This window comes from Lepidochelys kempii, chromosome 3 (genome assembly GCF_965140265.1).
Source record: "Lepidochelys kempii isolate rLepKem1 chromosome 3, rLepKem1.hap2, whole genome shotgun sequence".
Lineage (NCBI taxonomy): Eukaryota > Metazoa > Chordata > Testudines > Cheloniidae > Lepidochelys > Lepidochelys kempii.
The window spans coordinates 4,502,129-4,530,065 of record NC_133258.1 but is presented as its reverse complement, the minus strand read 5'-3'; the positions used below and the strand labels follow the sequence as shown (position 1 = coordinate 4,530,065).

Below are 27,937 nucleotides of genomic sequence, written 5' to 3'. Positions count from 1 at the left end.
GCACCTTACATGATCTGAAACTGACCGCCCCATAGCTCCATAGCTGCGCTCCGCTCCGCCAGCCGCCCCACGAACTCCTTCGCTCAGCTCCGCTCCGCGGCCCACAAGCAGCTCCTGCCATCCACGAACTGCTCCTCATTGAACTGCTTCACCAGCCTGTCCACAAGGCACTCCAGCCGTCCCGCAAACCGCTCCACAATATATCTTCAGGCTCCCCCACTGCTTAACACAACACTCAGTGATTTCAGCTCTTAGGTGAATTCAACTTGTAGTAGGGGAGCCTCAGTGCTGGTGCACTGTCAGCCCAAAGTGAGCTCAGCAGCCTATAACTAGACTTCTAATGAAATCAAAATTAGCTCTGATATTCCACAGTGGAGAGAGGAGGAAGTGCAATTAGCATGTAAGGCCCTCACCACAGGGCCCATACCATCAAGTATTAATACTTGTCCCCAGCCTTTCTCCATTCACAGAGTTTTGGAACCCATGACCCTTGCCTAGCGAGTGCTACTTAGTTGATGGTGAATCCCTCCATCATAACAAAAGGCCACATACAGTTCCAAGCACAGTTCCCATAATCAGGGTAATAACAATTTATTCTTCCTGCCCCAAGAACAGAGACACTGGGGATCCCACAGCAGCCAAAGTGACCATTTGGGCAGCTATGGTCTCATTCTAGGCGGGGTGGGTGTGCCTATGCAAATGAGATCAGCCCCTGAAGTTCTTTTCCACAACTTGCCACACCTCACCACCAGATGTCAGGGTGGAGCTCATCCTGACTCTGCTTACATAGAATCATAGAATCATAGAATATCAGGGTTGGAAGGGACCCCAGAAGGTCATCTAGTCCAACCCCCTGCTCGAAGCAGGACCAATTCCCAGTTAAATCATCCCAGCCAGGGCTTTGTCAAGCCTGACCTTAAAAACCTCTAAGGAAGGAGATTCTACCACCTCCCTAGGTAATGCATTCCAGTGTTTCACCACCCTCTTAGTGAAAAAGTTTTTCCTAATATCCAATCTAAACCTCCCCCACTGCAACTTGAGACCATTACTCCTCATTCTGTCATCTGCTACCATTGAGAACAGTCTAGAGCCATCCTCTTTGGAACCCCCTTTCAGGTAGTTGAAAGCAGCTATCAAATTCCCCCTCATTCTTCTTTTCTGCAGGCTAAACAATCCCAGCTCCCTCAGCCTCTCCTCATAAGTCATGTGTTCCAGACCCCTAATCATTTTTGTTGCCCTTCGCTGGACTCTCTCCAATTTATCCACATCCTTCTTGTAGTGTGGGGCCCAAAACTGGACACAGTACTCCAGATGAAGCCTCACCAATGTCGAATAGAGGGGTACGATCACGTCCCTCGATCTGCTCGCTATGCCCCTACTTATACATCCCAAAATGCCATTGGTCTTCTTGGCAACAAGGGCACACTGCTGACTCATATCCAGCTTCTCATCCACTGTCACCCCTAGGTCCTTTTCCGCAGAACTGCTGCCTAGCCATTCGGTCCCTAGTCTGTAGCTTTCAGAGTAACAGCCGTGTTAGTCTGTATTCGCAAAAAGAAAAGGAGTACTTGTGGCACCTTAGAGACTAACCAATTTATTTGAGCATGAGCTTTCGTGAGCTACAGCTCACTTCATCGGATGCATACCGTGGAAACCGCAGCAGACTTTATATATACACAGAGAATATGAAACAATACCTCCTCCCACCCCACTGTCCTGCTGGTAATAGCTTATCTAAAGTGATCATCAGGTGGGCCATTTCCAGCACAAATCTAGGTTTTCTCACCCTCCACCCCCCCACACAAATTCACTCTCCTGCTGGTGATAGCCCATCCAAAGTGACAACTCTTTACACAATGTGCATGACAATCAAGTTGGGCTATTTCCTGCAAAAATCCAGGTTTTCTCACATCCCTCCCCCCCACCCCCATACACACACAAACTCACTCTCCTGCTGGTAATAGCTCATCCAAACTGACCACTCTCCAAGTTTAAATCCAAGTTAAACCAGAACATCTGGGGGGGGGGGGGTAGGAAAAAACAAGAGGACACTGGGAGTGGCTAAGTCATTATGCAAGGTAGCCTGTGTCCTCTTGTTTTTTCCTACCCCCTCCAGCTTTTCTAAATAGTCCCGAACCACTTCTTTCTCCACAGAGGGCTGGTCACCTCCTCCCCATGCTGTGCTGCCCAGTGCAGTAGTCTGGGAGCTGACCTTGTTCGTGAAGACAGAGGCAAAAAAAGCATTGAGTACATTAGCTTTTTCCACATCCTCTGTCACTAAGTTGCCTCCCTCATTCAGTAAGGGGCCCACACTTTCCTTGACTTTCTTCTTGTTGCCAACATACCTGAAGAAACCCTTCTTGTTACTCTTAACATCTCTTGCTAGCTGCAACTGCAGGTGGGATTTGGCCTTCCTGATTTCACTCCTGCATCCCCGAGCAATATTTTTATACTCCTCCCTGCTCATTTATCCAATCTTCCACTTCTTGTAAGCTTCTTTTTTGTGTTCAATATCAGCAAGGATTTCACTGTTAAGCCAAGCTGGTCGCCTGCCATATTTACTATTCTTTCTACACATCGGGATGGTTTGTCCCTGCATCCTCAATAAGGATTCTTTAAAATACAGCCAGCTCTCCTGGACTCCTTTCCCCCTCATGTTATTCTCCCAGGGGATCCTGCCCATCAGTTCCCTGAGGGAGTCAAAGTCTGCTTTTCTAAAGTCTAGGGTCCGTATTCTGCTGCTCTCCTTTCTTCCCTGTGTCAGGATCCTGAACTCGACCATTTCGTGGTCACTGCCTCCCAGGTTCCCATCCACCTTTGCTTCCCCTACTAATTCTTCCCGGTTTGTGAGCAGCAGGTCAAGAAGAGCACTGCCCCTCATTGGTTCCTCCAGCACTTGCACCATGAAATTGTCCCCTACCCTTTCCAAAAACTTCCTGGATTGTCTGTGCACCGCTGTATTGCTCTCCCAGCAGATATCAGGGTGATTGAAGTCTCCCATGAGAACCAGGGCCTGCGATCTAGTAACGTCTATGAATTGCCAGAAGAAAGCCTCGTCCACCTCATCCCCCTGGTCCGGTGGTCTATAGCAGACTCCCACCATGACATCACCCTTAGTGCTCACACTTCTAAACTTAATCCAGAGACACTCAGGTTTTTCTGCAGTTTCATACTTGAGTTCTGAGCAGTCATACTGCTCCCTTACCTACAGTGCAACTCCCCCACCTTTTCTGTCCTGCCTCTCCTTCCTGAACAGTTTATATCCATCCATGACAGTACTCCAGTCATGTGAGTTATCCCACCAAGTCTCTGTTATTCCAATCACATCATAAATCCTTGACTGTGCCAGAACTTCCAGTTCTCCCCGCTTGTTTCCCAGGCTTCTTGCATTTGTGTATAGGCACTTGAGATAACTCGCTGATCGTCCCTCTTTCTCAGTATGAGGCAGGACCCATGCCCTCTCGCGCGCTCCTGCTCGTGCTTCCTCCCGGTATCCCACTTCCCCACTTACCTCAGGGCTTTGGTCTCCTTCCCCTGGTGAACCTAGTTTAAAGCCCTCCTCACTAGGTTAGCCAGCCTGCTTGCGAAGATGCTCTTCCCTCTCTTCGTTAGGTGGAGCCCATCTCTGCCTAGCACTCCTCCTTCTTGGAACACCATCCCATGGTCAAAGAATCCAAAGCCTTCTCTCCGACACCACCTGCGTAGCCATTCGTTGACTTCCACGATTCGACGGTCTCTGCCCAATCCTTTTCCTTCCACGGGAAGGATGGATGAGAACACCACTTGCGCCTCAAACTCCTTTATCTTTCTTCCCAGAGCCACATAGTCTGCAGTGATCCTCTCAAGGTCATTCTTGGCAGTATCATTGGTGCCCATGTGGAGAAGCAAGAAGGGGTAGCGATCCAAGGGCTTGATGAGTCTCGGCAGTCTCTCCGTCACATCGTGAATCCTAGCTCCTGGCAAGCAGCAGACTTCTCGGTCAGGGCGGCAGACAGATGACTGAGTCCCCCTGAGGAGAGAGTCCCCAACCACCACCACCCTCCTCCTTCTCTTGGGAGCAGTGGTCATGGAACCCCCATCCCTAGGACAGCGCATCCCATGCCTTCCAATCGGTGGAGTCTCCTTCTGCTCCCTTCCCTCAGATGTATCATCTGATCCACTCTCCGCATTAGTACCTGTGGAAAGAACATGAAAACGGTTACTTACCTGTATCTGCATTGCTGGTACATGGACGCCCCCCTTTCTTCTTCTGGAGGTCACATGCTGCCAAATTCTGAAACCATACCCTTACTGTGAACATTGTTACATGTAGAGCAGTGGTCTCCAACCTTTTTAAGCACAAGATCACCTTTTGAATTTACTTGCAATCCAGGATCTACCCTGCCCCTTCCCCGAAGCCCCGCCTCACTCATTCCATCCCCCCTGCCTCCATCACTCACTCTCCCCAACCCTCCCTCACTTTCACCAGGCTGGGGAGTGGGTTGGGGTGCGGAAGAGGGGGTGTGCTCTGGGGTCGGGCCGAGGGGTTCGGAGTGTGGGAGGGGGCTCTGGGTTGAACCTGGGTCAGGGGGTTGGAGTGCAGGAGGGAGTGAAGGGTGCAAGCTCTGGGGGGAGTTTGGGTGTAGGAGGGGGCTCAGGGCTGGGACAGGGGGTTGGGGTGCAGGAGGGGGTTCAGGGTGCAGGCTCTGGCAGGGGGCTCAGGGCTGGGGCAGGGGGTTGCGGTTCGGGAGGGGTGAGGGGTGCAGGCTCACACCAGGTAGCACTTACCTCAGGCAGCTCCCGGTAGGTGATATAGTGGGGCTAAGGCAGGCTCCCTGCCTAGCCCCGGCCCCGTGCCGCTCCCGGAAGCGGCCGCCACATCCCTGCGGCCCCTGGAGGTGGGCATGTGGCTCTGCCAGCTGCCCTTCCCTGAAGGCATCGCCCCCACAGTTTCCATTGGCCACAGTTCCCTGTTCCCAGCCAATGGGAGCTGCGGAGCTGGTGCTGGGGCAGGAGCAGCGTGTGGAGACCTCCCCTGCCCTCCCCTAGGGGCCCCAGGGACATGCCGGCCGCTTCCAGGAGCAGCACGGGGCAAGAGCAGGCAGGGAGCCTGCCTTAGCCCCACTGCGCCGCCGGACTTTTAGCAGCCGAAAATCTCCTGGATTGGCTGCAGTAGCCTCCATGAGATCGAGCCCATTTCTGGGAGATTCCTGGCAAAACCAGGAGGGTTAGCAACCCTAACTGATACTGAGATAGACTGTCAGAGGCCCCATAATCGACCAATCAATCGCAATCTACCATTTGTTGACCACTATGTAGAGGAACCGATCCCCAGCTGGTGTAGCTCTGCATACACTGATTTACACTAGTGGGAGATCTGGCCCAGGATCTCAGTGTTAACCCTGTGCTCTCACTTGCTCATAACTCTGAAATGGGAGATTTTCCCTGCTTAGCCAGAGTCCAGAGGGGACAGTTGGGAGTGTGAGGAAAATCTGTTCAGCCATTTTGAGTACAGCTACACTGGAATAAAAGACCCGGCTCAGGTCAGCCGACTAGGGCTGAGGGGCTAAAAATTGAGGTGTAGATGTTCAGGCTTGGGCTTGGGCTCAGGGACCCTCCCCCGTCACGGGGTACCAGAGCTCAGGCTCCAGCTCAAGCCCAAATGTCTACAGAGCAAATTTACAGCCCTGCAGCCTGAGTCAGCTGACCCAGGTCAGCTGCCTGTCTTTAATTGCCATGTAGGGACCATGCCATGTCAATCTAATTAAGCTGAGAGGTGCTGAGATACCACAGTGATGGATGCCAGTGCAAAACCTCTAAGTCCAGTAGGGAAAAACAAAAAAGTGTTCTGTTTCTGTCAGTCTTAGACTTTGCACAGAGCAAGGGCTGAGCTGCTAAAGTCAAATCAAGGTTGAAACCTGCTTACGATCTGGGCTAGATCCTCAGCTGGTGCAAATTGGTGTGGCTGCATTGAAGACAGCAGAGCTCTGCCGAGTTAGCTGAGGACTTTGCCCCTGACATTTGAACTGTTTTCAACCCTGTTTCTTAGTAAAACTTGTTATAGTTAAGGTTGTTATAGTTAAGGTTAACGATTGCCCCCAGGAGTTCTAGGCATTGAACAGAACTTCATTGTGCTAGGCGCTGTACAAATACAAAGAGCAAAACGACAGTCCCTGCCCCAAAGAGCTGACAATGTAAGCATAAGACGAGAGACAACAATTAGAAATGGACAGATTGGGCAGCGCAATGAGACAATGTTGCAACGCTCTGCTGTGCCGGGCTGCCTGCAAAAACCTGACAGTGGACAGGCTGTGGTTCTACTACAGCAGCAGCCTGTCCACTGTCAGGTTTTTGCAGGCAGCCCGGCACAGCAGAGCGTTAAGGAGGGTTTTGAAGGTCGTGTGACGGGCTTTACAGACCCCACACAGAGACATAGGGAGTAAAGGAGCAGTACTGGACAAAGAGAGCCCCACCACTTAGCAGCAGCGGAGCAGGCTCCAAATGGGGGATCTGCTGTAAAGGGGACCCTGACAGCCAAGCGCAGTTGAGGGGAAGAGTGAAGGGGAGGCTGTCTGAAGGGAGGAAGCCAGTTTGCTGTTTCTGGGGACCATGCAATGCACAGGAGAGGGTCTGGACTGTGGGTAAGAGCCAACCAGGAGCATAGGGGCCTGATCTTTTCCCCTTCCCCACTCCCTGCTGAGAGAAAATAACTGGACACTAGGAAGGGAACTGGGGAATGCCTATTTGGCTGAGTGAGCTGCTGAGACTGAATGAGAACTGCCTGTTGGGGGACAGGGGGCAGTGGGCTATGACCATGCCCCAAACGGAAAGCGATCAGGAGGTAGGAAGCAGCCCCGGGGAAGTTGGCCAGGTGCACCAGGAGGAAGCAACCGAGACATTCCATGCCTCTCCCTCTTGGTCCCTGGGACCCAGTGGAGAGGGAGGGCCCAGGGTCCCCTACCTTTCCCACTACCTCTGTCCAGGAAAATGCCACTGCACTGGGAATTGACGGGCTGCAGCTTGACTGTTAGTCCTGCCGATTGCCAGCCAGACTTGCCCCTGTAGCACTCCAAGTACAGTTGTTCTCCCATACACACATTGTGAGTCAACCACACACATGCACACAGGACTATGGGGGTGGAAGGACTGTCAGGCCAAGGCCTGCCAGCCTGTGAGTGAAACCAGCTGCAGGTGGATAATGAGATAATTTTGTGGATGTTTACACAGAGCTTCTTCCAAGCATGAGAGGCAGCATGGGAGGAAGGGGATTGTTTGGAAATTTAACAAGTTGGCGATGGAAGCTGGCCTCGTGGGCTGATCAGAAGCCAGAGTCAACTTTTCAATACTGAACAAGGACCAAGGAATTCTAGACCAGTCAACCTAACTTAGATACCTGGGGAGATACTGGAACAACTTATTAAGCAATCAGTTTGTAAGCACCTAGAGGACAATAGGGTTATAAGGAATAATCAGCATGGATTTGTCAAGAACCCATCATACCAAACCAACCTAATTTCCTTCTTGGACAGGGTTACTGGCCTAGTGGATGGGGGAAAGCTGTACACATGATATATCTTGATTTTAGTAAGGCTTCTGATGCAGTACCTTGTGACATAACCATAAGCAAACTAGGGAAATGTGGTCACTCTAGATGAAGTTACTATCAGGTGGGTGCAAAACTGGTTGAAAGACCATACTCAAAGAGTAGTTATCAGTAGGTTGCTGTCAAACTGAGAGGATGTGTTGAGTATGATCCCACAGTGGTCATTTACTAGTCAATATTTTTATTAATGACTTGGCTAATGGAGTAGAGAGTATGCTTAAAAGTTGTGGATGACACCAAGCTGGGATGGGTTGCTAGTATCTGGAGGACAGGATTAGAAGTAATAACAACCCTGACAAAAAGTGGAAAATTGATCTGAATTCAACAAGATGAAATTCAATAAAGACAACTGCAAAGCACTTCACTTAGAAAGAAACCAGTGAAATGCACAACTACAGAATGGGGAGTCACCAGTTAGGCGGCCGTACAGCTGAAAAAGATCTGGGGGTATAGTGGATCACAAACTGAATATGAGTCAACAGTGTGATGCAGTTGTGAAAAAGGCTAATATCATTCTGGGGTGTATTAACAGGAGTGTTGTAAGTAGGACACAGGAGGTAACTGTCCCGCTTTACCTGGCACTGGTGAGGCCTCAGCTGGAGTCTTGTGTCCAGTTCTGGGCACCGTGCTTTAAGAAAGATGTGGGCAAACTGCAGAGAGTCCAGAAGAGAGAAACAAAACTGATCCAAGGTTTAGAAAATCTGACCTGTGAGGAAAGGTTAAAAAACTGGGCCTATTTAGTCTTGAGAAAAGGAAGCCTGAGGGGGGACCTGGTAAGTCTCCAAATCTGTTCAGGGCTGTGATAAAGACGACGGTGAGCAATCATTCTCCATGTCCACTGAAGGTAGGACAAAAAGTAAATGGCTTAATCTGCAGAAAGGGAGATTTAGGTTAGATATTATGAAAGCTTTCTAACTGTACGGAGAGTTAAGGCACTTTATCATTAGTTAAATATACCTGTTACAGAGAAGGCAAGGTCGGAGAAATGCACTTTGCACTTAAAGCAGTAAGTGGTGAGGTTTGTGATGGTCTTCAGTTCTTGGGCAAGTCCGTTTCACAGTCCCGGAGCACCCCAGGGAATGTTCGGTCTGCTGCACAGACGAGCTTTGCTCGTACAGTTGAGAGTTCCATTGGGCCAGAGGAGTGAAGTTACAGACCACGGTCTTCATCACAGAGCTTTACAGGGTCTGTTAGGTATCCCGGCCAAGGCCATGGAGTGTCTTCAAGATAAGGATCAAGATCTTAAACTTGACAGAGCTTCATAAACAAGTCCATGGATCCAGATGCAATGCATTTGAGGGTGCTGAGGGAGTTGGCTGATGTGATTGCAGAGCCATTGGCCGTTATCTCTGAAAACGTGTAGCGATCGGGGGAGGTCCCGGACAATTAGAAAAAGGAAAATATAGTGCCCATCTTTAAAAAAGGGAAGAAGGAGAACCCGGGGAACTACAGACTGGTCAGCCTCACCTCAGTCCTTCGAAAATTCCTGAAGCATTCCTCGAGGAATCCATTTTGAAGCACTTGGAGGAGAGGAAGGTGATCAGGAACAGTCAACATGGATTCACCAAGGGCAAGTCATGCCTGACCAACCTTATTGTCTTCTATGATGAGATAATTGGCACTGTGGATATGGTGAAAGCAGTGGATGTGATATATCTTGACTTCAGCAAAGCTTTTGATACAGTCTCCCACAGTATTCTTGCCAGCAAGTTAAAAAAGTATGGATCGGATGAATGGACTGTAAGGTGGATAGAAAGCTGGCTAGCTCATCGGGCTTAATGGGTAGTGATCAACGGCTTGATGTCTAGCTGGCAGCCGGTGTCAAGCGGAGTGCCCCAGGGGTCGGCCCTGGGGCTGGTTTTGTTCAACATCTTCATTAATGATCTGGATGATGGGATGGACTGCACCCTCAGCAAGTTCACAGATGACATTCAGCTTGGGGGAAAGGTGGTAGATATCCTGGAGGGTAGGGATAGGGTCCAGAGTGACCTAGACAAATTGAAGGATTGGGCCAAAAGAAATCTGATGAGGTTCAACAAGGACAAGTGCAGAGTCCTGCACTTAGGACAGAAGAATCCCAGGAACCGCTACAGGCTGGGGACCGACTGGCTAAGCGGCAGTTCTGCAGAAAAGGACCTAGGGGTTACAGTGGACGAGAAGCTGGATATGAGTCAGCAGTGTGCCCTTGTTGCCAAGAAGGCTAATGGCATATTGGGCTGTATTAGTAGGAGCGTTGCCAGCAGATCGAGGGAAGTGATTATTCCCCTGTATTCGGCACTGGTGAGGTCACATCTGAAGTACTGTGTCCAGTTTTGGGCCCCCCACTACAGGAAGGATGTGGACAAATTAGAGAGAGTCCAGCGGAGGACAACGAAAATGATTAGGGGGCTGGGGCACATGACTTAGGAGGAGAGGCTGAAGGAACTGGGCTTGTTTAGTCTGCAGAAGAGAAGAGTGAGCGGGGATTTGATAGCAGCCTTCAACTACCTGAAGGGGGTTCCAAAGAGGATGGAGCTCGGCTGTTCTCAGTGGTGGCAGATGACAGAACAAGAAGCAATGGTCTCAAGTTGCAGTGGGGGAGGTCTAGGTTGGATATTAGGAAACACTATTTCACTAGGAGGGTGGTAAAGCACTGGAATGGGTTACCTAGAGAGGTGGCGGAATCTCCATCCTTAGAGGTTTTTAAGGCCCAGCTTGACAAAGCCCTGGCTGGGATGATTTAGTTGGGGATCAGTCCTGCTTTGAGCAGGGGATTGGACTAGATGACCTCCTGAGGTCCCTTCCAACTCTAATCTTCTATGATTCTATGGGAAGCTAATTTAGGGAGCGGAGAACAGGTGTTATGAGCTCGTGGTAGCGTGCGTAGCTGAGGCAATGCACTGCTATGTTTTGTAATAGTTGGAGTTTCCTAAATGCTGTAGGTTTCAGGCCCAGGTTTATTGCATTTCTGTAGCCTAGCCAAGAGGTCACAAAGGCATGAATAACTGCAGCCAGGTCTTAGTGTGTGTACAGCACCTAGCGCAGTCTCGGCCTCTAGCAGTACTGTAATGAAAATAACAATGCTGGGTTTATACCAGTAAATGGGTCAGTGTCTCTGCATGCCATCTGTACTGAACCTCAGGGCCTTTATTAGTGAGCATTGTTGCAGGTGTCTATCTCTAGCACAATCATGCTAACGAGAAGGCCCTTTTAATCTGAAAAGGTGCCAAGGGGGAAGATATAAATGAACCACCTGCCAAGAAAAAGAGGCGTTTGGATCCGTATCGAGCATTTGTACCAGAAGAGCAAGAGTTCCTGATAGCCTGTAAGTATGAAAAACTGTCCCCAGTTCCTGCTGATACTGGGGAGCTGTGCCCAGGATGTGCCTGAAATACACAGAGTTTTGGGGAGAGGGCAAAACTGGATCCAGCCCTGGCTGTGGTTGAGGGTACAGAAGCCGCTCTCCCTCCCCAGGGCTAGGGTGAAAGGCTACACCAGCCCATATTCATGTGACTGCTCTATGGCACTTGCAGCAGGGGAGGATCAGGGCTGCAGCATCCCATGGAAGTTGTGATGCTTCTCAGGGCATCCAGGGCTGTGAGTCACCTTGTTGCCACCTGCTTCCCGTGTGAGGGAGTCTTGTGCCAGCTGGCAGTTAACGCTATAATACAACCAGCCTGTCAGCCACTCAAGCATTCTCCTCTGGGCTACACCAGCCCTGCCTTTGCCCTGCAGGCTGACAATAGACACATGCCAGCCCACAAGTGCCTTCAAAGTGTCCCTCTGTGGTGGCCAGCCCCTGGTCACTGGATACCCACAGAAATCCCAGATCCTCTGTTCCCAAAGGAACAATGTATCCCAGTTTTACCTCCTGTACCACACACAGTCTTCAGTTCAGTCACAGTTAGGGCCCTTCCAAATTCACGAACTATTTTGGTCAATTTCACAGTCATAGGATTTTAAAAATCATAAAAGTCATGAGTTCAGCTATTTAAGTTAAGATTATTGCAAGGGGGGCCTGCGGTACTGCTACTCGTCGTTCTGCGCTGCGGCTCTGCCTTCAGAGCTGGGCCGCTGGAGAGCGGCGGCTGCTGGCCGGCAGCCCAGCTCCGAAGGCAGCAGCGCAGAAGTCAGGGTGGCGTGGTCTGGTATTGCCACCCCTCTGCACTGTTGCTTGCGGGGCGTTGCCTTCAGAGCTGGGGGCCCGGCCAACAGCTGCCGCTCTCCTCCGGCTGCCCAGCTCTGAAGTCAGCACAGTAGTAGAGGTGGCAAAACCACAAACCCCCTAATATAACACTGCGACCCCCCTGCAACTCCCTTTTGGGTCAGGACCTCCAATTTGAGAAACGCTGGTCTCCCCCATGAAATCTATATAGTATAGGGTAAAAGCACACAAAAGACCAGATTTCACGGGGGCGGGGGAAGACCAGATTTCACAGTCCATGACACATTGTTCATGGCCGTGAATTTGATAGGGCCCTAATCATAGTGAAACGAAAGGGAATTAGACTAGAGATTCAACTGGAAACAAGTGTGAGTGATGGAAACAAATGATTTCATATAAAACAAGATCATAAGACATGAACTATGGTCTACACTTACTAATAGTTACCTTTCCTAGCTAATAGAGTAGAGTCTCACCCCAAAGTTCTGTCTTTTGTAGCACTTGCTTGTCCCAAGTAGCCAAGACCAAGTCTTCCATGAACAACCCCCACTCATCCTATTGTCTACTGCAGCATTTCCCAAACTGTGCTCCGTGGAACACTGGTGTTCCGCACGATGTGAATAGGTGTTCCGTGAAAGAATCTAGAATTTAATTTTGACTCTTGCACTTGATTTTTGTACTATTTTATACGTGCTTTCCAGTTAGAGATTGTTAGTTCAAGTTATTTTAAATTTGTATTTTTGCTTTGTTTTATAAAATAAAATATATTTGAGCCTAAATAACCCAATTTTTTATTTGAAAACCAAACGACTACGTAATAGGCTAAAAAGTGTTCCGTGGCCAAAAAAGTTTGGGAAACGTTGATCTACTGAATCAGTCTTTTGTCTTTATTCACAGGCAGGGACATTACTTCATTGCCGTATTGTTCCTTTTCCCTTCCAAGTGGTTTGGAGGTTTATCGTTTGTCTTTGATGGTTTTCCATTGACTTTTCTGAGTTGGGGAAACGCAGAGAATAAGCAATGCATGACATGATTGGCTAGCCAGGGAGGAGTGACAACTCCCTCCCACTTGACTGGGCCATCACCCAGACATATGTTCCCTAGTGGCTCACTTTCATTCCAAGACCTTAAGGGCACAAATTTTCAATATAGTGACATTATTCCTTAAATATTATGCCCAGGTCCTCCGCACCAGGGGAATGCCACTCTGGCCACCACCCTGCATGCCGTGGTTGCACCAAGTGGAATCTGGCCGCAGGGCCTCACTCTTAAAGCTCATCTGAAATAGCCTCTAGCACAGTGGTTCTGAACCTATTTACCATTGTGGGCCACATAGGGTGACCAGATGTCCCGATTTTATAGGGACAGTCTCGATATTTGGAGCTTTGTCTTATATAGGTGCCAATTACCCCCCACCCCCGTTCCGATTTTTCACCCTTGCTATCTGGTCACCCTAGGGCTGCATATGCATCTCTCAATATGTTAATATGTGGGTCCCATCCACACAATATATATACTATCTGTATGGCCCTGAGTATGGCACATGGGTTGCAGCTGTGTACTGATTGGGCTGCAAGCAGCCTGTAGGTCGTGGGTTGAGAACCACTGGTCTAATAGCACAGAACCCCCTAGCACCATGCTGGAGCATTGTGGCTGATAGGGATGAAGAGCCATCTATTGAATCACCATTGCCATTTTCTGTGGCATCCTGGGTTTTCCTTGGAGGTCTCCTCTCCTTGCACTGACCTGGCACAATGCTGCTTAGCTGGTGAGAGCTGAGTCTATCCCTAGCATGTAACTGTATCTTCCTTCCAGATGAAAATATGGAATCCAGGATCCAAAATGCTTTGAACACTACGTATGAGAAGCTGACCAACTCTCTGTCCCAGGATAACATGTCGGATGAGATTAAATATCTCAGGTGAGTCTGCAGCCCAGTTCCTCCCTGAAAGCCTAATGATTTAGACACCACAGCCTACGCTCACGCAGGGCTCTGCTTACCTGCTCTATGGACAGACCCATGTTGCAATGGGCAGATCTAGCTCTGACCTCCTGCATTTGCAGGGTTCTGATGCAGGCCTGTGTCTAGATAGCACCATAGGAATTGGCAGACTGGATCAGACCACGGTCCCTCTAGCCCAGGGTCCTGTCTCTGACAGAGGCAGCACCAGCTGCTTCAGAGGAAAGTATAAGACCCCCACAATTCTGGGATGTCCCTGGAAAAGAGAACTCCACTACAGATACCTTCTCAGCATGGGTCTCCCCCCAGGGCTCCAAGAGGAAATTGTGTCCAGGAGCCATCCCTAGTGGTGCGGGTTCTATAGAATGTTGTAGCTCAGGAACCAAGGAGAAGCAAAGAGCTGGTCTGACGGCTCAGGGCCTTTGCACAGGCTTCTCTGGGCTTACGTGGCTCTCTGGGGATGCTCCCAGTTTGGGATTGGGCCCCACTGCCTTTTCCAGCCAGGGTGAACCCTGCCCCCTGAACAGGATGACATGGGGAGAATAAGGCCATTAGGGGTACGTCTACACTGCACTGTAAACCTGGGTCTGTGAGACCCACGCCTAGATAGGCTTGGAGACACAGACTGCGCTTGTGCATCCACATGGCATAGTAAACCCAGGTTTACGATGGCTGGACCCAGGACTCACAACTGTGTTGACACGTCCATACTGCACTATGCAGACCTGAGTCAGACCGTGAGGTGGTGCATCAGTGCAAAGGTGTCCCCACAGCCAAACGTGGAGAGGGCATGGCTCTGGCTCACTCAGCTCCGCAGGGCTCTTAGGCCACTCCTGGTGTCCAGGAACCTGGAAAACCTCTCTGTTCTCAGGTCTGTCGGGGGGGCTGGTAGGGGAACCCAGGCCCACCCACTCCACTGGGTTCCAGCTCAGGGCCCTCAAGCCAGACAAGGAGAGTCAGGGTTTGCTGATTCGGAGAGTACCCTGAGGTTCTTCCTGCCTTCCCTCGGGCCTCTGCAGCCTCTTCAGTCTGTTGGCCTGTTTGCCCCTTGCTGGGGTGTTGTCCCTGGGCAGTTTTCTAGTAGTCTGCTGACAGGACTTCCTTTCTCCTGCCTGCTCACTCCTCAGTTAGCTACCCACCCTCTGCCTCCCAGCCCTTTTATCCTCCCAGCTCTTTTATCCTCCCAGCTGCTGTTAGCCGGCCAATCAGCAGTGGCTGGCAGTGCCTGTATTAACCCTTTGGTTGCTGGGAAAGCATGGGGTACATACACCTCATGACACAGACCTTCTGCTTCTAGGGGCACATTCCAGGGTTCCTAGTACCCTCCCCAGCTGTAGCTGCTCTAGGCCTTGGTTCATGGTGTATGGTGGGAAAACTTGTCTGTCCACTGTTAAGGAAAAGTTAGCACATGTGACTCCATTTTGGTCTGGGGCCCACCATTGTCCAAAAACAAGCACATCATGCACCAGGAGGCGTGTTCCTTAGCTACTGCATTCCTGTGAAAATCCTCCTCCTTGTTTCCAGCCTGCCTTGACTCCCAGTATCTGTTCTTTGTCAGTCCCTAAACTCCCTATCTCCTGGCCTTTGATGTGAGGCCTCCCATCCTGATCATAAAAGTTACCGATGCATGGCTTTAGGACCATGCTGTGTAATTAACATACTAGTTTAGCACGAGGAATGCACCAAGCAGGGATAGGTGGTAGATAAGAAAAGGGTTTGTTTATTGGCTAAGATTTCTGATGCACGAGGGCAACATGCTTTGCTAAAAAGTATATAACCTTTGTATAATCTGTATTCTGGGTCCCCTCCTGGCTAGCAGGGGGGCACCACGCTCAAGCGTAATAAACTTAGTGTCTTTTGGGAACTCCGCAGTTGTGGACTTTGTTTATGTGTCTCAGCCTAGATTCGAACTGTGTGTGTCCTATTAGGTATAATTCGCAGCATTTGTGTGCGTGTCCTACCAGGAGTAATTCGCAGCAGTTGTGTGCGTGTCCTCCCAGGTGTAATTCGTAACACCATCCAGCCAAACCTTAACAATAGCGGAGCTATTCTTTCTTTCCAGTGTTCATCTAAATTAATTTAGGGGTAGGGGAGAAGGGGAATCTTTCTATTGACTCCAATGGGGCTGTATTTGTGAGGAAGGGAGCTGCCTGACCCTTCCCAAATATTTTAATCTGTCTAACCCTCCCTCCCTCTTGCCTTCTCCACAGGAACCGCCTCCTCACCTTGAAAGAAAAGTCTTCTCTGGACCCCATTTACATTGGGCTCGTTGGCAGCACCGGGGCTGGGAAGAGCTCGCTGTTCAATGCCATCATCGAGCAGCAGTTCTTCCTGCCAGTGTCGGGGAGCGAAGCCTGCACGTCGTGCGTGGTGCAAGTCAGCAGCAGCCAGAGCAAAAACTATGAGGCAAAAATTCACCTTCTCTCACTACAGGCAAGGCTAATTCCTCAGCATGGCACAGGGCACAGATGGGTTCTTTAGGACAGTATCCTGGCTGCAGAGTGTGTAGCCACAGCCCCTCTGCAAGGTAACTCTGTCTTATGGAGAGGGCAGCTGGCTCCCTGGCCCAGAAGGCCCCTGCTGGCTGTTTCTTGTATTAAACCTCAGCCCTGCCTGATGATTGCCAAGGGCTGCAGGAAGGAATGAGTGACCTCTAAGTAAAGGACAGGGTTGGGGCTGGTTCTCTTAGGAGCCAGGAGGGGACAGGTGGAAGCAACAACACTTCCCTCCCTGCTTTGCTTGTAGTTGTCCAGAGGGGAATCCCGCTGCTGGAACCACAGCTGGTCTGTCTGCTGCAGAAGCCAGGGAACCACTTGTGCTGCTTCTTCACTATAGCTCCCCGCACCTTCTCCTGCAGCACCGAGCCGGTTCCCAGCTCCCATCCTCTGCCCTCTGCTCTGCACTAAAAGAGCTCTGTAGTCCCTTTGATTGGAATGCTTTTACACCAATCCCACCCAGCCTGAGCTCTAGGCACCGCCATACCTCCTGAAATCCACTACTGCTGCCCGTACAACCCTAGTTAAACCCAGCTCCAACACCTGCATTGTTCTGTCGCAACCTTGCCCAGCCCCTGCCCCCCGAATGCCCAAAATAACAATGGCCTGTTTGCTCTGCTCTGTACTGGCAGGAATGGAAGGAGGAAATGAAGAATCTGGTGGAGCTTGTGCGGAAATCCAGGGCGGAGGAAGAAGAGGAGGAGGAAGGGGAGGGCGAGGATGATGTAGGTGAAGCTGTCCAAAAGCTTCGAGCGCTCTACGGGAGACATGCTGAAACCAGACCTTATGAAGACCTGTTGAGGGCAAAGCCACTAGTAAATATTCCTGCCTCAAAATGTATTCTCCTCAAGGGAGTGCAGGTGAGTGAGTGTGTGTTCATAAATTCCAAATCCAGAAGACCGTTGTGGGTTCAAAAAAGAATTAGATAAGTTCATGCAGGATAGATCAATCAATGGCTGTTAGCCAAGATGGTCAGGGACAAACCCCATGCTCTAAACCTCTGACTGCCAGAAATTGGGAGTGGATGACAGGATGGATCACTAGGTAAAGAGCCTTGTTCTGTTTTCTCCTTCTGAAGCATCTGGCATTGGCCACAGTCAGAAGACCAGGTGGTGGGCTAGATGTACCATTGGTCTGACCCAGTATGGCCGTTCTTATGTCCGGGAGATGCGTGGAGAGGGTGAGGCCAGAGCAGGAGGAAGCTGGGGAGGCGAGGGGAAGGGGAGGGAGGTGCTAGAGCCAGGGGAGGCATGGGTGGGGAGAGGGAGTCTGGAGCAGCTGGGCTCAGTCCCAGTTTCAGAGAGTGAAGGCAGGGGAGAGGTGTTGAGGAGAAGCAGGGCAGTGTTGCTTCTTGCCAATGGCTAAACCAATTCCTCATAGTTTTTCCTGTGACATCGCTTATATGAGTGACAAACATAAATTTAAAGTTCTTTAATATGTAAGTCATCAACCCTGAACAATTATATAAGTTCTGTGTGGGAGCGTGATTCCTGCTACATTATTAGGGCAGTGATGCTCAAACTATTTACCAGCCAGCCGTTCTTTTGTCAGAGGAACAAAAGTAGGAGGGGAGAGAGTCAAGACAGTGATAGGAAATGGGTGACCAGGCATTTCCCAGTCTCAGGGGTGAGGAGGGGACGAGTGGATAGGGAGAGGTGTACACTAAAGTCTAACTTTTTCAACCTGAAATTATCATACACACAGTGACTGAGGCATAAAGGGGAGTTAAAAAGTGAAAAGACAAATTAAAAAACCAGGATTTGGTGGTTTTTAAAATCACAGAAAGATTTTCGATCTCTTGAGGTTGGCAGTACTGCAGTCGGATGTGTGATAGACACACCTGAGCCAGCTGTGATCCAGTTAGCTCATAAACCGATAGCAGTAAGCCTGCGGCAGCTGTACAAACCCACCCAGAACCCTGGATAATTATTCAGGCAGCTCGCCCACGCAGACGTCCGTGCTACTGCAGCTTCACTGCTATTGGTCTGTGCGGTACCTATGTCAAAGCTAGCTTGGGTACATTTCCGTGTGCTGCAATCATACCCCTCTGTCCCCGTTCTCAGTGCAACCTCCCTTATTTGTTTCTCTTTAAGGAAAGGTGGTAACATTTAAATTCAGCAGGTGCCTCTTTCAGCTTTACGTTTAGCTACAAACCAGCTTTGCTGGATTAGAATGGATTTTTCCAAAGAACTTGGAATAGGCAAAACTCAGGGCAAAATTGTCCCCTCCTGCATGAATCTGTTGTGGGATTCCCCAGGGAGATTAACCCAGTCTGTCCCACTGAGGGAGTGAACTCTGCCTGCCCCATCCCACTCCTCCACACCCCCTGGCAGGAAGGCAGCTCCAGTGCTGCCACCTAGAGCTTGGCAACAGTTCCTGACCCAAAGAATTTCCGGTGGGAAAGTCTGGGTTATTTGAAGTCTAAATATTAGGCAGGAAAATGTGAATTGTAACTGATATTCTGATTTTTTCTGATCAGGGACATCAAACCAAAGCAACAATACTTTGTGGTGAATCATCACTGTGAAACAATTGTTTTGCTTTGTTTCCATTTAAAAATGTCATCTTGGCTTTGGGATTTTCAGGGGATTTCCTGCCTTTCTCTTCCCAAATTTCAGGTGGGAATTTTCCCTGAGGAATTGACCACAGGGAACATTTCTGCTTTTCTGATCAGCTCTACTGCCAGCCATGCAGAGGCAGCTGTAACCCTCTGCCCTCAGCAGCCCACCTCCCAGGGACTTATGGGGGATGCTAGAGAAAGTTAATCAGGCCTCGGGCTACAGTGACTCTCTCAGGTGTCCTCTGCAGTACCAGAGAGGGAGATTCTGTGCTTCCACCATGCTGTTTAGCTCTTGTGAAAGCTCTGTCAGAAGTGGAAGGAGGCTAGACTTCCTGGACTCTATTCTCAGCTCAGACAATGACTCATTGCGTGTTCTTGCTCCTCCCGGCCCCTCAGTTTCCTCCTCTGTAAATGGTGGGAAACGAAACTTAGTCTCATAACACGCCCAGGTGGCAGGTTGTTCAATTAATTACTGTTCACGGATGACTTTGAGGTCCTATCACCATGAAGGGGCAGAGTTTGATTTATTTATCATGTTTCAGGCAAAAGAACTCTCTGACAAATTGGACCCTTATGTGCGGTGTCAGAGTGACAAGGATGAGGAGGAGCCAGCACAGGAGGAAGAGAAAGCCAAGATGCGGCTCTGGCCGCTAATCAAATACGTGGAAGTGACTATTCCGAAGTCTGACATGATTCCGGAAGGTGTCGTGTTTATGGATATTCCCGGGACAGGAGATTACAACAGCAAAAGGGATGAAATGTGGAAAGAGGTGACTTACCAGCTCTGTGGTGTGTGGGGGAAAATGCTGATATGCTATTTGGCTGGAGAGCATTTAACCATTGGTGCTAATGTTATTATTCCAGTGTAATAAAGGAAGGAAAGCTCTAGAGAGGGCAGTGTGCTCTGTGGCCTGGGGAAGGCTTTAGTGGAATGAACAGAACCAGCGTCCACACCGTATAGTGAGGGTGAACCTCTGATATTAGCTAATGGTGCTTCCAGGCTTGGATCCATTGCTGCTCCTGGATTCCTGTAGCATCAGAGACCCATAGTGCCTTTCTCCATCCACACTTCACTGGGAAACTGAGGTTTTTCCTCAGAAGTGCAGACCCTGCAACGATCAGATAGACCTTTATCTTCTCTGCACTTGGGCTATCCCATGGAATGTCTACGCAGCAATTAAACACCCACAACTGGCCCGCTTCAGCTGGCTTGAGCTCGGGCTCTGGGGCTGTAAAATTGCTGTGTGGATGTTCCGGCTTGGGCTGGAGCCTGGGCTCTGGGACCCTCGCTCCCCCATGGTGTTTAATTGCTGTGTAGGCATACCCCTAGCAGTCAGCACAGAACCCCCAGCTAGCACAGTCCGGAGTGGCACACAGCTGAAGGGCTTGAAGTCTGCAAATTGCTAGCACAATCCTGCAAAGACTGAGCACTCTGCACTGCCATTGCAGTCAGTGGGGAATCCAGGGTGCTTGGCATGTCTCAGGATGGAGCCTGGCTACCTCTTTGGTTCCAGATATAATTATCTCTGTCTCTCTGTCTCTCTCTCTCCTTAAGAGCATCAATAAATGTTCAGTCATCTGGGTTATCAGCGACATCGAACGAGTTGTGGGGGACAAAGTCCATGAAGTGCTGCTGACAGAGAGCATCAAAGCTTACCAAGGCGGGATGTGCAGTGACATCGCTCTGGTGGTCACCAAGTCTGATAAGCTGTATCTGAAGGAATACCTGAGGTAGTGGAATCACTTCAATTCAATCAATGGCCTGGGCTGGTTTAGGTAAAAGTAAAACACATTTATTTCATCAAAGAGAGAGGTTTAAAGTGAGTTCAGATATAAGGGATGAAGATAGAAAAGGTTACAAACAAACAAAAATAAAACCATGCTTCTAAGGCCTTGTCTACACTGGCAAGTTTCTGTGCAGTAAAGCAGCTTTCTGTGGTGTAACTCCCGAGGTGTACACACTGCCAAGCTCCTTAGTGGGCAGAAACTACAGAAACTGCGCTGTAAAAAAACCACCCCGACGAGCAGCATAGAGCTTTCTGTGCCGGGGGTACAGCTCTGCGGTGATGACAGCGCTGCGATTGGCCCCCGGGAGGTGTCCCACAAGGCCTGTTCTCGCCTCTCTGGTCATCGGTTTGAATTCTACTGCCCTGCCCTCAGGTGACCAACTGTCATCCCCACCCCGTACATTCCTTTGCAAATTTGAAAGTCCCCTTCCCTTCGGTGATACATGCAGTGGTCTCAGTGCATCTTTCCAGGTGGCCATGTCTGCTCCACGCACCAGGCGACCCCCCACTTGGAGCAATGCCGAGCTGCTGGACCTCATCAGTGTTTGGGGAGAGGAGGCTGTCCAGTCCCAGCTGCGCTCCAGCCATAGGAATTATGGTACCTACGGACAGATTTCACGATGCAGGACGGAAAGGGGCCATGACCGGGACACACTGCAGTGCAGGGTCAAAGTGAAGGAGCTGCAGAACGCCTACCACAAGGCGCGGGAGGCAAACTGCCGCTCCGGTGCTGCGCCCACGAGGTGCCGGCTCTACAAAGAGCTGGACGCGAGACTCAGTGGTGACCCCACCTCCACTGCGAAGGCCACTCTGGATATTTCGGTGGAGGAGATCTTGGACGAGGAGGGGGACCCAGAGGCAGAGGATGACTCGGAAGTGAGAAATGCATGCAGCCAGCTCTTTTCTACCTCGGAGGAGGCTAGCCAGTCACAGCTGTCGGATCTTGGTGACGCGCATACAGGAGAGGAGGCCCCTGGTAAGTGGATTTGATTCTGGGAATCGCTGAGGCGAGTTGTTGGGGGCAGGAGAGTTGCAGAAAGCAGGCTTGTGTCTGTATGATGCATGTTCCACCATATGCCTAGTCTGAGTGGCGGAACAGGGTGTTGATTGAATCCCTCACTTTATGGGAATCTCCCTCAGAGATCTCCAGGCAACTCTCATGGAGATACTGGGCAATCCGCTGCCGCAGGTTCTTTGGCAGAGCTACTTTGTTTCTTGCCCCATTAATGGTAACTGTCCCACGCCACTCTGCTGTCACACAGGGAGGGCGGGCATAGGGGGAATCATTGCTGCACGCAGGCAAGCCGCATAAGGGCCAGGGCGGAAGCCGCAGTCTTGGAGAAGACCCTCACTTGATTCCCTGCTCACCCTCAGAAGCCAGATATCTTCCGTAATGACCACATCCTGTGGAAAATGTGGGGACAGGAATGATTATCAGCCCCCGCTACTGTGCTGGCTCCCCCAAGAGCCACATGCCCAGTGTACAATAGGGTCCGGGAACACTGATTTACCTTGCCCCTGCAGCTACTCACCATTTTGGGGGTCTTGTGGCTCATGTGTGCTTGCCTGGGGTCATCCAGTTAGTGACAGGTATGTGAACTCTGGCTGTGTTTTAAATCATTGAATCAGTGGTCTGTGTCTTGCAAACAATACCGCTTCTGTAAAACGTTGCACTTAAACTTCACAGAGATGACCTTGGGTGCCCAGCCTCCCTCTTTGTTATCGCCAGCTGAACGGCTGCGCAGAATTAGAAAGCAGCCGTGGAGAACTAAGAAGGGCTTTCTGCATGACGTTATGATGCACTTCACGACCGAAAAACAGGAATTGAAGGAATGGCGGGACAGCGAGAAGAGGGACCGAAAGGAGAACACGGCACGCCAGAATGAAGCTACAGATCGGCTCTTAAACATTATGGAACACCAAGCAGACACGCTCCAGGCATTACCAGTAATGCAAACCGAGCAGCTCTGCGCCCACCCTCCCCTGCAGCCGCTGTCGCAAAACTCTTCCTCAAGTGTCCCCCAGACACAGCCAACACACTCTTATCAACCTCCTGACTCCAGTCTGCACCCGTGGCATTCCACTCCTACCCCGTCACAGTCCAGCACTGCAGACTCCCTGCACCCACTGCACTCAACACCCCTCCCTCTGCAGTTTGGCCCTGCTGAAGTACAGTACCCGCTGCATTGTACTCCAGAGAAGAAGGCTGGATATGATCCCTGGACATACACAGATCTTTAGCTGTCCTGGGGCCCCCTCCTCCTCCTGGATCTTCCCTTCCCCAATCCCCCTCAGTGTTGATGTGTTTTTTTGTTTGACTCTCTCCTCCGATTGTTGTTTTTTAATACAAGAATTGAGTTGGTTTGAAAGTAATCTTTATTCTATTAATTGAAAGGAAACAGAGCCCTGAAAATCAACAGAAAATTATCTTAAACCTTCATATTGCATCGTCTGCACCAATCACAATCACCTCCTAGCATTACAAGCGCTGCACTCCCGAGCATAGCAACAAATATTAGTGGATTTCAGCTTCAAATTGCTGCCTCAAGGCATCCTTATGGCCCAGCGCTGCACCCCTCTAATAGCCCTGGTCTCTGGCTGTTCAAACTCAGCTTCCAGGCGCTGAGCCTCAGCGGTACAGCCCTGAGTGAAGCTTTCACCCTTCCCTTCACAAATATTATGGAGCATATTATTATTATGTGTTGGTCAGAGCAAGCAGCATACTGGTCAACAGTTCAGGATCCATTCCTGCAGACCAAAGAGGCAGAGTGTGGAGTACACAAACCGTTGAAAGATGGCGTCAAATGCGGACGGAAGCACAGGGATTGCAGGGATGTGAAGCAATGCATCACTGGGCATTGGGACAGGACCCAGGATGCCCTGCGACCCCCTCCATCTTCCCACAACTCTTAGCGGCAGAAGAGGAAGAGATGCTCTGTGGGATAGCTGCCCAGAGTGCACCGCTCCGAATACTGCTGCAAGTGTGAACACGCTATTGTGCAGGCAGCTGTCAGTGTGAACACACAACAGCAGTTTCCCTTCAGCGGTCTCTGAGCGGCACTGTAACTCTGCCAGTGTAGACATTATCCTATGACTAAAACTTAATTTAAGCATCAGCAAGTTACAATCTTTCTCACCTACCCTCAGTTCCCAGAAACTTCAACCCCCTGTGATTTCAAGAGCTCTGATCCCTTGAATCCCCCAAGTAATTGTTCAGTCCCCCTCTCTTTATGGTCCAGTAAGCCTTTGAAATGTATTCCCAGATAAGGTTCCTCTCCCCTGCTGGGTGTGGCTGCCAGTTGGTCTGGTGTAAATTCCAGGCTGTCTTCTTCCTTGCTGGTGATTTTTACGATGCAAATGATCTCCTCCTGCAACCTCAGATACAAATGAATAGCCCATTACATTTGGCCACAGCTGGTTTGAGGTGTTGGCCTCGTTCCTTTGTCTGGAGAAAACCTGTTTATCAAGTCCCCCAACACACCTGGTTTAAATACATTTTAGTCACATATTTCCAGCCTGCCTGTAAAGTTTTTTATAGGTTGATGGTACGTACATGACTCAAGAACATTAATGGTCAGTGAACAGTAAGTTTTCCAGTGATATGTTATATGTCACGTTTTTGATATGTATCATGACAACAGTATGTTAGGTGTAGTGAGTATGCCAGGCCTGACGAGAGTTGCTGACACAGAGTAGTGAACCACCAGCTGGTATGTGTGTCACAGGGGATTTAGGAAGAAACAGGCCATGGGATGAGGTGTATTGCAAATGACTCTACAATAAGCCTCCTTGCACCCAGTACCACACTGATCCGTGCTCACAAGTCCCCCACGTGTGGAATACACACAGGGACCATCACTTGAAGAAGAGAATGTTACTTACTGTACCTGGAGGTTCTCTGAGATGTGTGGTCCCTAGCTGTATTCCACTACCTGCCCTCCTGTCCCTCTGCTTCGGACTTCACCACAGTGCAGTAAGAGGAGGAACTGGAGTAGTGTTGATCTGCACTGCCCCTTACACTCTCAGTCGGGAGCACAAAAGGACATACCACGCACATGCAGGTCAAGAGACACTGCTTGGAAAAAAAGCAGGACTCGGGTGTATGGCGTGAATGTACACCTATGTGTGGAGTACAGCTAGGGACCACACATCTTGACGAACCTCCAGTACAGTAAGTAACCTCTTATTTCAAGAGCTCTGGCCTCTTGAATCCCCTAAGTGATCTATCATTTATGGGTTTGCTCCCCCTCTCTTTATAGTCCAGTAAGCCTTTGAAATGTATTCCCAGATAAAGTTCCTTTCCCCTGCTGGGTGTGGCTGCCAGTCTGTCTCCTGTAGATTCCAGGCTGTCTTCTCCCTTGCTGGTGATTTTTACAATGCAAATGATCTCTTCTTGCAACCTGAGATACAAATGAATTGGGCACACCTGGTCTGAGATGTCTGCCTCTTTCCTTTGTCTGGAGAAAAGTTATCAATTCCCCCTGACATGCCTGGTTTACACATATTTTAGTCACATATTTCCTGCCCATCTGTAAAGTTCTTTGTGGGTTGACCATATGTATGTACATAATGCAAGAATATTAATGATATATTACATGCAAACTTTTGGATATATATCATGATGACAGTGTGTGAGGTGTAGCAAGTATGTTAGATCTGACAAGAGTTGCGAACCACCAATTCACTTCTGTGTCACAGGGGTTAGGAATAAACAGGTCATTCTATACTTGCTTTCTACAATGATTCTTGCACCTTCCATTGAAACATCTGGTGCTGGCCACTGCCAGAAACAGGATGCTGGGCTAGATGGACCTCGGGTCTGATCCAGTCTGGCCATGCTTATGAATATGCTAAGCCCATTTCCTACTTTCCAGACTGTATATTGTCACCTTCCCATAACCCCCTGCACATAGTTATGTGCAAGGGGCATGACAGGATTTTTGATGTTTGCCATACCTGATTAAATGTGTCATTTTGATTTTTTTCCAGGGAAAGAAAAGAGAAACACGTGAGTATTTGCAGACTTTTTAAAAAACAAATTATAGTCTTAAAAAGGAACTCTCCATAAACAAAAATGAGGGGTCACTGATTTGTCTTCTGAAGATGGAAGTCATCCACTAGGGCTGCTAACAAGAGTCCTGATTACTGTAAGAGGAGCTGCCGGGTTAATTTTTTTAAACAGTAGGCATTTATAGCATCCATGGGCCCAGTCTAGGTATCACCTGCTCACCCTACACATGTGAGCCCCCCATTCGCTTTGAGTGGGTAAGAAAAAGACAGTTTAGCCCACAATCAGGATAAAATTACAAGAGCTATCGGCATTTGTAGTTCAGGAAGGAAGTTGATCATCAGCTGGAATAGGGTAAATATCCTAAGAGAGGCCTGGTGCAGTGGCATGAGAGCTGCAAAGTCCCTTGTTCTCATCCCATCTCTGTAACAGTCTCATTGTGTGTCCTTGGGCTAGTCACTTAACCTCTGTGCCCCCTAGCTTCTCCAGCTGTAAAACTGGAGCAATAAGGCCGTCGCTATACATGGGAGCCCTGAGGAATGCAAGACATTAGAATTTAGGCAGCTGAGCAACGTTAACAACAAAGTTGAGTGGACTTAGCCATATGGAGTCAAGTATCAGGGGGTAGCCATGTTAGTCTGTATCCACAAAAACAACAAGAAGTCCGGTGGCACCTTAAAGACTAACAGATTTATTTGGGCATAAGCTTTCGTTGGTAAAAAACCCACTTCTTCACATGCATGGAGTGAAGATTACAGATGCAGGCATTATTATACTGACACATGAAGAGAAGGGAGTTACCTCACAAGTGGAGAACCAGTGTTGACGGGCCAATTCAATCAGGGTGGACGTAGTCCACTCCCAATAATTGATTAGGAGGTGTCATTGGCTCTGTCAACACTGGTTCTCCACTTATGAGGTAACTCCCTTCTCTTCATGTGTCAGCATAATAATGCCTGCATCTGTAATCTTCACTCCATGCATGTGAAGAAGTGGGTTTTTTACCAACGAAAGCTTATGCCCAAATAAATCTGTTAGTCTTTAAGGTGCCACCGAACTCCTTGTTGTTTTTTTAGCCATATGGGTTCACTTATTTATGGCCATAATCCCAGTAGTATCTGAATGCCTCACAAACATTATTGAATTTATCCTCAATGCCCCAGTGAGGCAGGGCAGGGCTGTTATCCTCATTTTACAGGTGGGGAACTGAGGCACAGAGAGACTAAGTGACTTGTCCAATGGCACACAGGGAGTCAGTGGCAGAGCTGGGAATTCAGTCTGGATCTCAAGTCCCAGTCCAGTGTCTTAACCATTAGACCATCTTTTCTAGCCTTCTATGGCTTATTTCTGAGTCGTAAACAAGGGTTCAAAGAACTAAGTTCAGTTCACAGACAAAACAAGCCTTGATCGAGTATTTCCCAGTGTAAAATGGCTCCAGAACAAGACCAAATTAGGAACTGAAGATGTGCTGCAGGTTACAGTACTAATTAACTCCCCTAGAGTTGGTTTTTATGTTTCATGCAGCGATATCTGCCTCACTAACTAACCTGGGATAATAACCTTAATAAAGGATACTTTTAAATTACATGAACCAAAAATAAAATTAATGTTATTGAAAGCAATAATCCTGTTTAACTCTTTTTATAATGAGCAGTTAGCTCAATTGATTTAATTTAGCCAAGAGAAGGTTAAAAGGTGACTTGATCACAAGCTACAAATACCTTCATGGGAGAGAGATTTCTGAGAGCAGATGACTCTTAAATCTAGCAAAAAAGACCTAATAAGATCCAGTGCCTGCAATCTGAAACTAGACAAATTCAGACTAGAAATAAGGCACATTTTTTTTAACAGTGCAGGTAATTAATCATTGAACCAACTTACCTAGGATGGGGCCATTACTTGGAGTCTTTACATCAAGACTGACTGTCTTTCCAAAGGTGTGTCCACACAGAGCAGTAAGGTGGACTATGGGTCGTGGGCGTGAGTTGTGAAGAGCACTGACATGTTAGTCATTAACTGGTTCATGTGGAGCTGGCCAGCATGCATTAGAAGTTCCCTGTGAGCTTTACCATAGGATCATAGAAGGGTAAGGCTGGAAGGGATCTTGAGAGGTCATCTAGTCCAGTCCCCTACACTCAAGGCAGGACTAAGTAATAACTAGACCATTCCCTACAGGTGTTTGTCCAACCAGTTCTTAAAAACCTCCAGTGATGGAGACTCCACAACCTCCCTATGCAATTTGTTCCAGTGCTTAGCTACCCTGACAGGAAGATTTTCTTAATGTTCATCCTAAGTCTCCCTTGCTGCAATTGAAGCCCATTGCTTCTTTACCTGTCCTCAGAAGTTAAGGAGAACAATTTTTCATCCCCCATCCTTGTAACAACTTTTTATGTACTTGAAA

The 27,937-nt window shown here is 49.1% G+C and overlaps 1 protein-coding gene across 1 annotated transcript in view; it reads left to right on the top strand.

Moving 5' to 3' along the window:
- NUGGC (nuclear GTPase, germinal center associated) overlaps positions 1-27,937 on the top strand; it is a 92,589-nt gene that overhangs the window by 11,850 nt on the left and 52,802 nt on the right. The window contains exons 4-10 of the mRNA XM_073335534.1: positions 10,785-10,886; positions 13,542-13,647; positions 15,897-16,119; positions 16,814-17,041; positions 19,284-19,511; positions 20,297-20,472; positions 25,518-25,536. Coding sequence (XP_073191635.1) covers positions 10,785-10,886; positions 13,542-13,647; positions 15,897-16,119; positions 16,814-17,041; positions 19,284-19,511; positions 20,297-20,472; positions 25,518-25,536 — 1,082 coding nt within the window. The remainder of the gene's footprint in view (positions 1-10,784; positions 10,887-13,541; positions 13,648-15,896; positions 16,120-16,813; positions 17,042-19,283; positions 19,512-20,296; positions 20,473-25,517; positions 25,537-27,937) is intronic.